At 36.8% G+C, this 17,193-nt stretch overlaps 2 protein-coding genes across 4 annotated transcripts in view; one reads left to right on the top strand and one right to left on the bottom strand.

The window, feature by feature from the left end:
- Window positions 1-2,003, bottom strand: part of supt3h (SPT3 homolog, SAGA and STAGA complex component) — a 124,279-nt gene extending 122,276 nt beyond the window's left edge. The window contains exon 1 of one of the 2 annotated variants that reach the window (XM_081393851.1): window positions 1,864-2,003. In XM_081393851.1, the coding sequence (XP_081249977.1) occupies window positions 1,864-1,890 (27 nt within the window). In that variant the 5' untranslated portion in view covers window positions 1,891-2,003. Of the gene's footprint in view, window positions 1-268; window positions 388-1,863 lie in introns of those variants that run through there. The other variant, XM_081393852.1, reaches the window with a different exon arrangement.
- runx2a (RUNX family transcription factor 2a) overlaps window positions 1-17,193 on the top strand; it is a 67,870-nt gene that overhangs the window by 21,725 nt on the left and 28,952 nt on the right. For both annotated transcript variants that reach the window (XM_081393850.1, XM_081393849.1), the window contains exons 3-5: window positions 1,899-2,146; window positions 3,679-3,835; window positions 9,503-9,607. In XM_081393850.1, the coding sequence (XP_081249976.1) occupies window positions 1,899-2,146; window positions 3,679-3,835; window positions 9,503-9,607 (510 nt within the window). The remainder of the gene's footprint in view (window positions 1-1,898; window positions 2,147-3,678; window positions 3,836-9,502; window positions 9,608-17,193) is intronic.

Raw genomic sequence — 17,193 nt, 5'->3', positions numbered from 1 at the left:
ACTATGACTGTAACTATAACTAACAACTTTCACTAGATTTCAGAGAATCCTAACAGTTAAAACTATATCAAATAAAATGTGTGTCAACATTATAAAGACATAATGAAGCTTGTTAAAGTGTTGTAACACACTTTGTGAACATAACGTTACAGTGGACTGAACTGAACAAACAGAACATTTCGAGTCTCGTATCAATATCAGTTGACTTTCAGACTAAATAAATAGCCGAATTTTAACCTTACACATTCAAGTAACTGATTATCTTTACCTTATGTATGTTAAGACCTATTCAATCCATCCACATGTGCTCTTTCAAACTGCAGGGCACTTTACTCTGATGTAAACATACTGTTCAGCGCGTGTCTATTTGACGTCACTCGGTCTGCCAGGGATTGTGGGTAATGTAGTTTTTAATGGTTATCTAACGCAATAGCCCGCAGTGGTAAGCGAAACCTGCTGTAGATCTGCATTTAATCTCGTCGCATAATAAAAGACGAATTTAAACGTTAAAGAGCTTTTCAGATAAAAAACACAATAATAATAATAAAAGTATTATCAATAGGCTAATAATAATAAAATACAAATCAATAGCCTAAAAATTAAGAAAATAACGATTTTATACTTAATGTTACCTTCGAATGCTATTCTTTGACCTTGTATAGTTGTTTCCCCAATCTTTTTCAGATTAAAAAATAATAATTAGCCCGAAAATATGAAAATAATATAGGCCTATGCATTAACATAGACTCAACATACATATGTATGTATACACTTCTTCAATATTGTTGCCATGGCCTCTGTGCTGCTATTGTATAATATTAACTTTAGCCGGGCTCTTTATCTGTCTTTAGAAATAGGAAATGAGTCACTTCTCTTCTTTGCTTGTTTGCTTTCTGTCTGGTTTCAATGAGTTGTGTTTATGTCTCTTTATGAGCTCTTTATGTCTCACGTGAATGGACAGTGAAAGAAAACTTGCTGTTGCCATGAGAATTCACTGTTGAATACTTCACTGTTAGTTGCTTAATACAGGTCTTTCCTTACTTTTTTTCTTTTATTCAGGTCTTTACATTTCGAGATAAATCACAACTGTTCTGCAGTTCAGGGTCTCTATGTAGTATTTTATGGATTGCTTTTTGGTACAAGAGGAAAAAGGAGCTCTAAAAAACTGATATCAAACCTCTGAAATGCTGATTTATTTTGATGCCGTGAAATGGTGCTTGGAGACATGACGTGCTCAAGACTCATCAGCATAATAATCCTCCTGCTTCTGCATATATATATAAACCACAAAAAACCTGAGCTCACCCAAGTCCCTGCCTCCTAAGACAAACCACACAACGAGACAAAAACACTGCGGCTTTGCAGCGCCTTCATCTTTCTAACCACAACCTTCGGAATCACCTTTTTAACCCTTCACAAAGACCGTGCATGGACCAAGAAAGGTCTTGGGGACTTTTGCAAAGCTGTAAACTTTCTTTTTACTACTTACATGGTGGCACGTTTTAAGAAGCGCGGTAAAGTGAACTCTCCGATCGAGCGCTGCGCGTAACGCGAAGTGACTCGCTTTTATTCCGGATTTTGAAGTTTATTACAGCAACGTTCAACATTGGAGAAGCAAAAAATCGCCTCGTAAATTATGTCTGCGTTTCTTCTGCGTGTAACCATGAGCTCGCGCGCGTTAATTTCAACGCGATTCACCTGTAGCAGCGCGTAAAGCTTGCGCGTAAAGCCTGAGAGGAACCGATCTCATCCAACTTTTTCGGTTTCTGGAAGGCGCGTTACTCAGCCTAACGGACTTGATATAGATCCTGGCTATTTGTGATCGAAAACACTGACTTTAGTGCTGGTTTGAAGTGTCCTTACCTTTGCTGACATTGTTGTGATGCGCATTCCGGTAGACCCGAACACCAGCCGCAGGTTCAGTCCGCCGTCCAGCAGCCTTCAGCCGGTGGCGGGGAAGATGAGCGATGTGCAGCAGGAGCCGAACGCGGCGGTGCCGAGACTCCGACAGCACGACAACCGAACCATGGTGGAAATCATCGCGGACCACCCCGCCGAGCTCGTGCGCACGGACAGCCCCAACTTTCTGTGCTCAGTGCTGCCGTCTCACTGGAGGTGCAACAAAACTCTCCCGGTGGCGTTTAAGGTCAGAAACACTTACGGATTTAATAGTGATTTACAAACATTAGTGTTTAGGCTACATTAAACTACATTTATGTTGTTTTTTTTTTTTTTTACTATTTAGATGCACATTAACTCGTGATGTGTTTAGCATTTTAGACATGACCAGTAGATCAGTAGATCGTTTACATTCATAAATGAATATATTTATTCATTTAATCATTTAACCAGGCTGGCCTCGTTGAGATTTAAATCTCCTTTAGAGACCTGGCCAACATCCAGACAACATTAAAATGCATAAAATTACATATAAAACACACTTAAAAATTAGTAGAAAAGAAAAACGCAGCCATTTATAACAGTTGCAAAAAAATATATATTCTATTTAAGTTCATTTTATGTAAATGTAAACTCGCAGGTCTTGACGTTACATATAAGGTTATAAATACTTAATATCTAATCAAACTTTTATTTAAATGTACATTAAATAAAAATCTGCACAGCATTGTTGGGGGTTTCCTATTGTAATCCAGTTCTTTAAAGACTTATTGGTGGAAATGATTTATGATGTGTCTTTTCCACATCAACAATTCATGTGCTTTAATGTTAATAATAGTATGTAGTTGTTTTAATTATTGTTCGCGGTTATTTGTGGGTGATGTTTAAAATGAGAAATCCTGCCGTGCTAGAGAGAAGTGAAATCTGAGAGATCTGAAGCTATTCATAGATACAAACACATGCATGTTTAATCACGCGGCCTAAATTACACACAACTATTAATACTTTCACCAAAGATAGAGTATTTCATACAAATGCATCTAACGTATCTGTGACACAGGATGATTTCAGAGTCATTTTGTTCAGTAAACCTTTGTTCATTTATATGAGCTTGTAGAACTGAACCAGCTGCTCCTGCTCACATTGAACAATAACATCAAAACATTCATCTGAATTAAACATACTTTTTACAGTTTGTTATTTTAGGGAAAAAATGTAAATAATAGTAATTTTGACAATATAATGTGTGTTTTTTTATTTATATAAATTTTCTATATCTAATATTAAATACTATACTATATATATATATATATATATATTATATATATAATTTATACTATATATATATATATATATATAATATATACTATATATATATATATATATAGTATATATTCTATATATATATATTCAAATTTGCTTTAGACATTATGCTCATTGTTTACTGCTAAATCAATAGTAATGTTAAAGTCTTGGTGTAACTCATTTATACTGTGGACTCACTGATATCTCCTTATGTTTTCCAACCAGTTTAAGGTGATTTTTTTACATAGACAATTTGAAAGCTCACTTTAAAGGACAATCTAGCTTTTGTCTAATGATACATTTGCATGTTTGAATTGATTTATTGTGTTATTATTGTGTTATACAGCCGTTTAGTTTCAAAATGTCACGTATAATCTGGATCACGGGCCTGTTTTGATCAGGATTGAGAAAGTATGTGAATCAACAGTGGTGTAAACAGTGAATATGAGGGTAAATGTTGTGTTTTCTGCTCAGGTTGTTGCTCTGGGAGATGTTCCTGACGGGACCGTGGTGACAGTTATGGCAGGGAATGACGAGAACTACTCGGCAGAACTGCGAAACGCCTCAGCTGTCATGAAGAATCAGGTGGCGCGTTTCAACGACCTGAGATTTGTTGGCAGGAGTGGAAGAGGTTGGTACTTCCACTTTAATTTTATTTATTCTTCGCTGGCCGCTTCGTTTGCTTTGGCTGAATCATAAAAAGGGTCAAATCACGTAAGACATTCGTTTACAATAAATGACATGTTGGAAATAAAAGTTTGGCATGCGGTGCACAATCCAAATTGACAGGAAAAGTCAAGTTTTACCGCAAATACCCAGATAAAACGAATTTATTGCTATTTAAGAGTGTATAGATGGCATCTGTGTAACTTGTAAAAAATGTTTTAATATGATGCAAATTATACATAGCATATTTTACATAAACACAATAGGATACTGTCCAAGATTCCTCACTTACGGATAACACTGAAAAGAAAAGAACTGCAGAACTGGAACCGAATCACAGAGAGGCCTCAGCATTATTATTTTCCACGAGCGTCCAACATTTTGAGTGCTTCCACGTTGAGAATAAAGAAAAAGGGTGTGCTCCCAAAAAAAATAACTGTCATTTAAGTATTCCCGGAGCTTAAAACGTTTTTAAAAAAAAACTTAAAGCAGCATGTATCTGTTGCAAAGTAAAAATGGCATTTCCATTTAATATTTTTCTGTGTTACATCCACCCTACACACCCTAACCCCCCCCCCCCCCCCCCCAATCTTTAGCACATGAATGCGGGCTCAAAGTGCTCACAGACTGCTTATGTGTGGATGAATGCTGCTTTTGATATGCTTGCAATTATTGTCAAAGACAAAATCCTGCTCTTGTGATCCTGTCGGAAGAAGGCATTGAGAGCGCAGGGCTTTGAAGGGAACGGGACAGGAGATCACAGGAGCGCCCGTCTGCTGCTGGAGGCTGCGTATCCGAGGTCTAGACTTGCCCTACTAATCCACACGGGCACTTAAAGTGAAGCACGAACGTGTGCAGCAGGGAATCCCTCGCATGGCGCCCACAAACTACAGACTGAATCTGGATGAAAACAACTCCAGGTGTTTTGGGGAAGCGCCGCTCGACTTATTTGGGTTTTTTCAGTGGCTGGTGCAGAGATATATACAGTAGAGAGCGTAGGGTGTAGCCGATGGCTGATGTATGTTGTGATAAACTGATTTTGTCTGATATTTGGTTACATTTGAGATTTAAAAGGATAGAAGTGGTTGCTCTGACAGTGTCAATTCAACAAATCTAAAAAGAAATTATATTAATATGTATAAATATACAATATAGAATTATGAGTAAATAGTGTTAATTATTATAAAATTATATATTTTTATTATATAATTAAAAAATAATATATACATAATAATATATACATCATATTTGATATCACTAAATTCTATTGTGGGCACACGCACACACACACACTTTGAAAAAGTACTGCCCCAGTTACAGCTTTTTTACCTTTTTTATATAGACACACACACACACACACACCGTTTAGTTCATGTCGGTAAGATTTTTTTAAATTGTTTTTGAAAGAAGTCTCTTCTGCTCACCAAGGCTGCATTTATTAGATCAAAAATACAGTCAAAACTGCAATATTGTGAAATATTATTATTATTATCATGTCAATATATTTTATAAATGCAATTTATTCCTGTGACGCAAAGCTGAATTTTCAGCATAATTTCTCAAGTCTTCAGTGTCACATGATCCTTCAGAAATCATTCTAATATAATGATTTGCTGCTCTAGAAACATTTATTATTTTTATTATTATTATCAGTGTTGAAAACAGTTGTGCCGCTTGATATTTTTGTGGAATCTGTGATCTTTTTCGGGATTATTTGATGAACAGATAGTTGAAAAGAAGTAGTTTCTACTGTCACTTTAGATCAATTGAGTGCATCCTTTCTAAATAGAAGAATTTCTTTAAAAAAAATCTTACTGTATGAATCGGACATTAAAAAAAGGACAATCTTACTTTGCAAAACACATGCACAAAATATTTGAATCCAATGCAAGGTTGTTGGTAGATTCAGGAAGTGACACAAATGGGATGGATAAAGATGGATTAAGCTTGTGTTAATCGGCCAAATATCAAAGGCAATAATCGATTGCTACTGTTTATGTCTGTGGTGGTTAAATCAGTGGCATTTGTGTGTGTGTTGAAGACACCAGATCGACCCACAATCAGTCCAAGAGGACACGGACGTGCACACAGTAGTTTGTGGAGCATTCGGCTGGTCACTGAACGTCCTCACACACCCCCCAGCACGCCATGGGTGCGCATCCGTGTTATCTCCTCACAGCTGTCACAGTGAACAGGGCTTGGCCCGCATGGAGACCCACACCTTCTCAGGCTAGAGTTTCCTCTATCTATGACACGGGATCTGGAAGAGGAAGTCAGGGAGGAGATAGCACGGCATAAGGAAATTAAATATGGAAAACGATACGATGCGCTGTGTGGAAGATTAAAATAACATCGACCGCAATCAAACAAATGACACCAGAAAAATAGCGCTCCTTGAATTACCGTAAGCAACGCCGTTTCCTGAGACGAGACATGATGTGTTTAACATTTCATTTACGCAGGAACACATTTCTGTTTTCAGAAGCGCTGTGCCCTTATTTATGAATGGAATTGGCCACGCTGGGTTGGGCCGTGGCGTGTGTTGGGTATCAGCTCGCTGGGAAGGGCTCGGGTGGGTCCAAGAAATGGGTGGGTCAAAATGTAATGTTTAATTGAAGTTTCTTTGTAATTATTTGTGCAATTTACTAGTAATTTCGAAGTGAAAATAGGGTAACGCTTTTTTTCGATGGTCCACTTTAGACATTCTACTAACTATTAGTAACTTTACAACTACATGTCAAATAACTCTCATTAGAGTATTAGTAGACTGTCTGCTTAATGCTAACACTTTAGTTTGATGCTTCCTCAACAGACATTCTACTTAATATAAGTAACTTTGCAACTACATGTCAACTTATTCACTTATAACTCAAACCTACTAAACCTAACAGTCTAATGAGAGTTAGTTGACATGCAGTTACAAAGTTACTTATAGTTAGTAGAATGTCTAAAGTGGACCGAAAATTGTTTCAAGTAAAACCAATATTTTCAGTGTATGAGCTATATTAAAGCTTCATACAGTTTTTTTCTGTAGTGTTGCAATATTTTACAGTTACATTTTTTTTTTTTTACAGTGATGAAGCTGAATCAAAACAACAGGCTTGGTGACCTTAGATTATTTGTTTGAAAGCTCTTCCCATTCCAAGAGTTTGTCAATTTAAGCTAGTTTAGATGCTGTCTGATGCACGAGCTACATAAGAAGTGTAGCTGCCTGTTGTGTTGTGTCAGTGCCTTTCCACCCACTTCTTCCTGTCTTACTTGCAGATTGCATCTCTGAGAATGTGTCATGCTTGACTTCACAGCATGCTTCACACATTACACATTACTGCTGTGCTGAGTCTGCCTCATTAGAAGAATCTTAGTATTTCCTGTGCTCTACCGACAGAAAGGTTCGCCTCTATAGCACGTCTTTTTGTCAAAGTTAATTGGAAGTAAGAGCTCACACATTTATGAACGTTTAATCTGAAAAAAGAGAGAAGTTGCTCAGTGAAAGGTCACGTAAGATGAAAGATCAGTGACCGCAGGATCCCACCTTGACACCCAACCCTTGTTTTGAATCACACATAAAATAATTATTACTAATAACAGCACTGCTGCAGAAGTTTATCCGTGGCTGCATTTTAAAAAGGAAAATCCAAATGCCACTGCATGAGACCATGCTTGCGAATGTTTGCAAGCTTCTGTATTATTTTTATTTTTTTTGCAACAGTTGAAGTCTAAAAGTAAAAATACTAGACATTTTCTTCATTAATAAATCCTGGAAGTATTCTGTAAATTATCATATTATATTTAATTTAAATATTTTTAAAAAATGAAATATAATATTTATATATTATATTTTAATTTCTATATTTTTAAGTTTAATATATAACTATTTAATATACTGTTATATATATATAAAATTATTTAAATATAGAAAAATAATACAAATATTCAATTGATAATAGTAATACATATTTATTAATCTAATATGCAGCAAATTAAATATTCATATATTTACATATTTACATGTTAATACAATATTTATTTATTTTATTTTTTTATCATATGCTTTTATATTTATATAATATCATTAAGCAGTTATATTAATGAAATCCAGGATCTTTTTCTTGGGGGTGCTAAGAAAAAAACTAAGTGCATCAATAACTTCAATACCCTGCATTTATTGCATTGTACTTATTTAATTTTCCATTTACCTTAGATTATACATTTACAAGGTCATATTGTAAAAGTGTGCCCAGTTATTAAGCTCTGTATCTATATGGAGGGGGGGGGGTAACCTGGGGATAACCTCATCAATCATAATGATGAGATAACAGATAATGATGAGCGAGCGAAATGAAGGAACATGCTTGTGGTTTTCTTTTTTTCCTTTTTTTCAAGTTTTTGAACTTTTTTGACACAGAGCGAGAAACCGACCATGCGCAAAAGAATAAATTAGCCTTTATGCTAAGATTGAAAACAACATTTGCTCTTTTTCATCACCACTAGGCTAGGGTGAACAAAGTACAAGAATTTAAATTAAAATCTGTATAATTTGACGGTTAAAACTTGAGTGAATCTTCAAAAAGATAACAACTCACTAATAGCAGATTACAAGAGGCCAACAAGTCTTCTGAGCTTTTCCGAGATGTGTCTGAATTCCGCAATCTTTTTCCTCATATTTAATAGCGCACCATTATGATCACTGTTGCTCAATATGATCACCATTCGCTAATACTTGAGCATACAGTAGACTCCTCCCCATGAAAACATTATTAAACTTTATTTGTTTTTTTAGATTCTTAATATTGCTTAGGTTTTAATTATTATATATTTTTTAATGAAAGGCTATCACTTTATTTTAATGGTCTCTTTTGTAACTTTGCAACAACATGTCAAATAATTCATATTAGAGTATTAAGACTGTCTGCTTAATATCTGCTACCTCTTTATTGTGATGCTCCTCCAAGAGACATTCTACTTACTTTAAGTAACTTTGCAAGTACATGTCAACTTATTCTAACCCTAACCCTAACCTACCATTCTACAAATACTGTTGTGCTGAGCACATTTCTGATGGGTCTATAGCCCCAGCAAGCCCAACAAGCCCTGTATGAGTGTTTATTCGGTGAAATATACTGTTTAATGAGTTATTCGTTCACTTAATATTAGAAAATTGGACTATTTTCATTTTATAAAGAACATTTGCATAACTTCTACAATGTTTGGATGATGTGGAGGGTTGCCAGGGTGTTGCCATGCAGTTGCTAAGGTGTTCTGAGTGGCTGCTAGGTGGTTGCTTACTGGTCCTACTCAACCAGTAACAGTAATGACAGAGGCCTAGCGCAGTCATTCCCCTTGATGTACTGTATATTATATAAAACCTAATATGGCCTGTTTTATGCATTTCTGATTTGTCATGTCCAACAACTGAATATTACAAATTCAAATCTCAGCAAGGCTCACTCTCCAAACCAATTCCATTATTGTCCGTTGCGCCCAGGCCTTTTCAATGGCTCGAGTTCCTCACAGTTAAAATCCCACAGTCATCACCGTGACCAGCAGAGAAATGCAAATGACCGCTGCGCAATGAATGCGACACATTGTCCGGCGGATTAATCGGGTTTGAACCTTTTTTTGTGTTTTGCAGGAAAGAGCTTCACGCTGACAATCACAGTATTCACGAACCCACCGCAAGTGGCGACTTACCATCGAGCCATAAAGGTCACAGTGGACGGACCGCGGGAGCCGCGAAGTGAGTACCAAATATCACACGTCATGTGATCAGCACGTGCAAAGAGCGCCCGAATCCAGAGATGAATGATTTTGTGCAGCATCGTGGCATAACGCCCAGCCAGTGGGACGAGACGTGTGGCCCGATGCATGAATTGATGCATAGATTGTGTTACGGTACTGTTTTAAAAAATGGATTCAGCACGCCTCAATGCACAAAGGCGGCCTTTGAGGAGCTGCAGGCACGATCAGCGAGAGGCAAATACAAACACGTGCTGTCAAGGCCGCTTGACTTGTGAAAATGTTTACTGTATTGCCCTCTTGTGCCTGTCCATCAACGTGCTCTTAAGAGCGAGCCGCTTGACCTTCGACCTGTGCTCTGGCTCTGTTCTGAATGCGCAGTGTACAATCTGCTTTTTCACAATTTTCACTCAGAAATTGCTATTGAAATGGCAAGCAACACGTTGATTTAAAGCGGGAAATTTCGAACTAGCAAACCTTCGATAGGATTTTCTTGTAAAATGTACTCCAATTATCCTTTTTTTTTTTCAGCCACATTCTGAATAAAACATTTAGCATAATCATCGTGAGGTAAAATACCGTTTAAAATGTTTGTCATTCAATTTATATGCTATTTTTTGATAATAAAATGAAATATACTAAGGAAGCACTCATCTGCCTTCGAGTAAATATACTAAAGAAAATTGTGAAATAGTTGACGATATGAAGTTAAATTGTGAGATATGGTCACAATTACACGCATATGTGTGTATATATATAAATATATACATATATATATAGCCAATTTATATATATGTATTTACTGCATAGTATTCAGTATGCAGTAAGCAAATATTCCGTTCCCAAAACAGCCGATGTAAAATCGAGCACATTGCATTGTGGGATACAAGGTGTACTCAAATGTCATGCTGGAATTGAAGACATGCAGAAAATTCACACTCATAGTTCTTCCAAAAATGAAAATTATCCCATTATTTACTCAGGCCTCATGGCCATCCTAGGTGTATATGACTTCTTTCAGCCAAACACAATCAGAGTTATATTAAAAAATATCCTGGCTCTTCCAAGCTTTATAATGGGAGTTTGTGAAGCTCCATCCATCCATCATAAAAGTAATCCAAATGAGAATGGGTTAATAAATGCCTTCTGAAGTGAAGCGATGGGTTTTTGTAAGAAAAATATCCATATTTAAAACTTTATAAGTGGAGTTCTGGCGAAAGAGTGACCTTCCAGGATATGATTTAATATAACTCCATTTGTGTTCGGCTGAAAGAAGAAAGTCATATACACCTACAGTATAGGATGGCTTAAGGGTGAGTAAATTATGGGATTTTTTTTTAAAGAATAATATACTAGTATACTATTCTGAACAGAGCCATGCTCATAGTTTTGAATATGAAGCACTGAAAGAATAATCCATCCTTTTGTTGGGTTACAAAAGAAGGTCAGGATGTATTTCCAGAAAAGAAAAAAAAGAAAATCCATTTTATCCATCAATATTGGGTCATTACAGGATCAGCTAGATTTATAGGAAGCATTGTGACATTTCTCAGACAGAAAATAAACTTTGATGCTTTGTTTTACCGATACACTGAACAGATACTTGTCACGGAAAAGAGAAACAGCCCATGTTCTCTCTCTCAGAGGAACCTGATCTGGCAAAAAGCTCCAGTTATGCTTCAATTATGAAAAAGCCACTTCATCGGAGTTGATGTCTGAACTTGTGAGTTGTGTGCAGTCCTCGCCGTTCTCGTGCCTAAACTTCTCGGTTGCTCTCACTACCTGAAAAAAGCCAACTGTTAGAAGACGCTGCCAAATTTCATTTTTCACACTGAGCCCCAGGACCCGTAAACACACACAAGCTGTCATGAATTACTTTCATGTGGCAGAGAATGGTACCAGAAACACACAGTGCTTGACTTTCTTCAGTACATGTTTATGTTAAAGTCGGCTGCAATCTGACATTACGGCCAAAGTTCTTCACCATAATCGAATAAAAGTAGATCGGATTCTGTCAACCGTTAACGGTGACTGGCAGATGTTTCTTACGCTTACGTTTCATGCAAACTTTTTCCGTTTTCTGTCGTGAAATTACTCAAGGCGTTCATGACGTGACGATGTGCTGTTACTATACGTTTCTAAATGATTGCACAAAAAAATCCCTTTAACTTTCAAAGAGGGAGCTGAGATATATTTAAAGCCCAGAATATCATAAAAACTGATTTGGATTAGTAAGAAACCACATAGCAATGTGTTAATGAAGTGCAACAGTGCCCATCCGGAAGTGGGTTTTTAAAAAAAAAAATTCTCAACTGGGATTTAAAAAAAAGTTTTTGTTAAAGAGCCATAAACCAAACAAACCAGCTATGAGGTGAATGACATTACAAACTTTGATTTGAAACAAAAATATTTAAAAATCAGACAAAAAGACAAAGGTACAAACCTGGGAACTCAACATGAGAGAAAGACCCATGAAACACTGCGAATGACATAACTGAATTGAAATTATTCATTTAAAGTTGTGTATATATATATATGTATGCATTGTGTTGTGCTTTTGGGTTAATGGAAATTTCTATAAAATTACTGGATAATGTCCTGGCAGAAAATTACATGTACATTTTCTGTTTTCGTTTTTTGCAGTGTACATATACAAATATGTAAGTATTTAGACAGCGTAGGGAGACCGTCTCGATTACGTGGGCGGAGCTAAAGAGCTCTTCCTTGCAACGTCTGATTGGTGGAATTTTCTTCACAGCATCATTATTGGTTTTTCACCATGAATTCCACTGTTAAACGTGATTCTTTACAAAAAATAAGATGACATAATGCAGGCTGATGCCTTAAACAAAAGCATATACCATCAATTAACAAAAGGTCTGTTCAACGAATCAGTTACTGCTAAAAATTCAGTTACAAATGAAAAATGAATTGACCCTTTTCACATTTCCGGGTTTCTCAGAAGTGGAGGTCATAATAGTTGGGTAAACTTAAATAGCGGTGAATAAGCGACTACATAACAAATCATTTTTTTGCGTTCCAGTTTGCTCAAATAGCAAAAGAAAAACTTCACAAAAGTGCTTTCACAACTTTCAAAAAGAGTACAAAAAGATTGATAACGGCCGTCCCATAGCCACTGTATTAGAAACACCCTCTAGCAACGTTAACTAGTCCTTTGTAATTTGATGCAAAGGTAATAAAATACTAAGTAAAGTGTTATAAGTGTGCATACATAAAAAAAAATTGAATATAAAAAACTTTGCAGGATTTATGATGCTGATGACCAAACACATCTTCAGTCTGTGAAAAGTGTCCATGGAGTTTTAAACACCTGGAACTGCACTCCTATCAGAACACCTTAGCAACCCCTAAGCAATGCCCTGAACCCAGAACATCTGAAGCATCATCATTTCATCTCACATCGTCACACGCCATCATACACAGAAACACACATGTCTGATGAGTGCTGCTGTAGATCCAGCCTTGGCGCAATTTCCTGGCACATTTGTAAAAAGAACACGCCAACCTGCCTGGCACACAGCTGTCGCCACTGGCCCCGTATTCAGAGATAACTTTCTGGCGGCAAAACCAACAATATCACTTCTTAAAGTCTCGTTTTTTCCCTCTTTACCTCCTCATCTCAATTAACACATCTGGCAGCAGCGTTTTGGAGCCACTTTATGCCAGTGTGTGATCTTCATTCATTAGCGGATTAATCGTGCCCTCGGGCATCTCTGATGTGACGGGCCTTTCATCTCACGCAGCTCATTCATCTTCAGTTTTTCTTTCTGGCTTTGTGTGCATGTGTTTATCAAGGAAAATACCAGTCGATGACATGGCTTCTGTTGGTGTAAACACAGACTAGTTTTTTCTTTCAGATGTTGCGTAATTACAGAATTATATAGTTGGTTGATGTCTTTTTATTTTGTTAATTGGTATAAACCAGAGTAAATATTGTTGACTAACACCACAAAAAACTTTTCCATTACTTAAAGTAAAGTAAACATTAACTGAAATAATATATATATATATATATATATATATATATATAAACATACACTTTTTTTCTTTGTAATAATAACATGCAACAATGAATTACAAATAAGACCAGGACAATTTTGATTTTACATTCTTAAAAATAGAATGTAGAAAGAACCATTTTGCTCAGTGTGAAGAACATTTTTAAAATCTAAAGAACCTTTTCCAATAACCGGTCCAGTGGAAAACTATGGATGTTAAAGGGATAGTTCACCCAAAAATGAAAATTATCCCATAATTTACTCACCCTCAAGCCATCATAGGTGTATATGACTTTCTTCCTTTAGACGAATACAATCGGAGTTATATAAATAAATACCCTGGCTCTTCCAAGCTTTTATAATGGCAGTGAATGGTAACTTTCTAAGATTTTGAATCCCAAAAAAGTTCATCCATCCATCATAAAAGTAATCCATACGGCTCCGGGGGGGGGGGGGGATGGGGGGGGGTTAATAAAGACCTCCTGAAGTGAAGCAATGCGTTTTTATAAGAAAAATATCCATATATAAAACTTAATAAACTATAATCACTGGCTTCCGGTAATGGCCGTACGAGAGTCGAGTTCCAGCAGAAGAGTGACCTCTGACCCGACGCATGCCTGTATTGACGAACGCGAAGGATATAGCAAAACAAAACACCGGTCATGAATTAGAAGAGAATTCTCTAAAATGAGAATTTTTAAAGAGAAATGTCGGAGGAGCTTGAGTTTGTTGCCCAGCCTTATTGTCACCGAAGCTTACGCTACACCTACATCCTACGTCATGCGTCGGGTCAGAGGTCACTCTTGCCGGAACTCAACTCTCTCGTTAAAGTGCGTATGGCCGGAACCAGAAGCTAGTGATTACAGTTTATAAAGTTATAATTATGGTAATTTTTCTTACATAAACGCATCGCTTCGCTTCAGAAGGCCTTTATTAACTCCTGGAGCCGTATTGATTGCTTTCATGATGAATGGATACGCTTTTTTAGGCTTCAAAATCTCAGTTATTCACTCCCATTATAAAGCTTGGAAGAGCCAGGATATTTTTTGATGTAACTCAGATTGTGTTTGGCCTAGGATGGCTTGAGAGAGTGAGTAAATGATGGGATCATTTTCATTTTAGGGTGAACTATCCTTTTAAAAGTTCTTCACGGAACCATAGATGTAGACCTTTATTTTTAAGAGTGTAATGTTGACCTTAAAACCCATATTAGCCTCTCTGAGGTTTGCTGGGGTCTTTTATGCAATTTAACAGCTTTTATTTAGGCAAATAATGGTTCAGGTCAGTCTTCTCTCCTACATTATCTATCTGGAGATCTATTTCTCATCCTCATCTGCTGTTAAGCGGAAGGCAGGTGGCCATGCAGGACGTGACACATTCAGAGGCATTTAGAGTTGAGCAACGTCCTGTGAGTGTGTCGTGAAGCTGCCTCTGCCTGCCTGTTTACACATTCCTCCTGCGCTTAAGAGAGAAAAACTGAGAGAGAGACACAAAAACTCTCATTCAGAGAGACAGACAGACATTCAGGCCTTTAATTAAGTTTCAACGTCATACAGTTCTTTTCCAAAGGACAGTTTTATTGCTCAGAGGTTGCTCTTTCATTGCTCATGCACAAGATTTAATTGAGTTCGCCGTTAGGTTGATGTATCAAATTTGTCTTGGATGTTTCTCCTGAAATTCCAACACAATTGAGACGATTGTTTAGACACTTCATAAGATGAGGGTAAACGGTGTATATGTTCCTTTTTTCATCACTATAAGTGTTCACACTTTAAAAAAAAAAGAAAATTCTTACTTTCTCGTTTACTTCTTCAGTAATTGCATGATTGCATGTTACTGAATCTGTTTTGTTTTTTTTGTAAGTGAAATGAGTAAATGCACACTCACATTTAGTCTAGAACTATAATCATGCTTACAAAGCGCACACAATGCCTCTGCATTTACTCATGGTTTCTCTGAAAGGATTAGTTCACTTTCAAAAAAATGTTTGCTGATAATTTACTCACCCCGATGTCATCCAAGATATCCATGTCTTTCTTTCTTCAGTCTAAAAGAAATTAAGGTTTTTGAGGAAAACACTCCAGTATTTTTCTACACAGAATGGACTTCAATGGCAACCAACGTGATGACGCAATGCGTGGCACATCTAAGAGATGGTACACGACGAGCATTTGTGGTTAAAAAGTATATATATATTTATTTTTTAGAAAATGAACGATCGTTTCGCTAGATAAGACCCTTTTTTTCTCGACTGGGATCGTGTAGAGACTTTGAAGCTGCATTGAGACGGACATTTGAACCTTCTTTGAACATTGGTATAGTTGGTTGCAATTGAAGTCCATTCTGTGTAGAAAAATCCTGGAATGTTTTCCTCAAAAACCTCAATTTCTTTTCGACTGAAGAAGGAAAGACATGGATATCTTGGATGACATCGGGGTGAGTAAATTATCAGCCAAAAATTTTTTTGAAAGTGAACTAATCCTTTAACATGGGGACAGGAGAGGTGTCAGTCAATACATGGGAAAACAAAGTAACTTGAATTACTTATTTGAAAAAGTAATACTTAGTTGTAAATTTAAAAGTAATGTGTTACATTACTCATTACTTGAAAAAAGTAATCTGATTACGTAATTCGTGTTACTTGTAATGCTTTACCCAAAAAAACTGACTGATGTGTTACTAACCCTCTTTTGACGTAAACAAACTACTGTCAGGATTTACTAAAGACACGTCAGGAAAAATTAGCGCTGAAAAGGCGTGAACACGTTTTATTTTTGCAGGATTTCCCTTTCAGACGCAAAATTTATGGGAGGAGAGTATTTAAATGAGTAATGCAAGGCAATTTCCTAAGTTTTGCGCTAGTCAATTTACTGTTATTTGCATCTTTATTTACCACCCAAAAAAGCCAGACGCTAATTTGTGCTTGTCTTGGTAGGTTGCGTTGGTCATTATGGAAATGATCCGGCTGTGTTCTTTAATTTGCATGTCGTCAGTATAGATCACGCGCAGAACTTTCCACTCCCATCGGCGCTAATTTGCCCTGTTTAGTAAATCTGGCTCACTGTCTGTTTTCATTGTTACTAAGGTGGTCTACACCTTGCCCTAACCGTTTAAGCCATTGAGAAAGTGCAGATATATTTATGTCTAGCATGAAATTCCCCAGAAACGTGTACTCATTTGTAAAGAAAATATTCCTTGCGAGATTCAACCCGGAGACGGATCCAATGGTCTTTAGCCAATGGGAGCCAAGACACACAAGAAGACAAGCATCAATATTGTTGCTCAAACTAAGTGCGTAACTCAAGCGAATGCTACATCAAATCATGTTTGTTCTTGCTGTTGCTTTATGAATTGATCAGATATATGGCATTCGTTTTATGTCGATTCTACTCTACACAGCAGCTCTTGACTGGTCTGGTCGCACAGGGCCGTGAGTGTGAACCGCACGCTGCTGTAATCATTTGGCGGGTCTCATGTAACTGTGGTTATTAAGAGCAATTTGGACTAATAGACTGGGAGGGGCGGCTCAGACCGTTCAGAGAGGGCCCTGTGTTACTTTTACCACCAT

The sequence above is a fragment of the Scardinius erythrophthalmus genome (assembly GCF_964197995.2).
Source record: "Scardinius erythrophthalmus genome assembly, chromosome: 19".
NCBI lineage: Eukaryota > Metazoa > Chordata > Actinopteri > Cypriniformes > Leuciscidae > Scardinius > Scardinius erythrophthalmus.
This window is presented reverse-complemented; position numbering and strand designations above follow the sequence as displayed.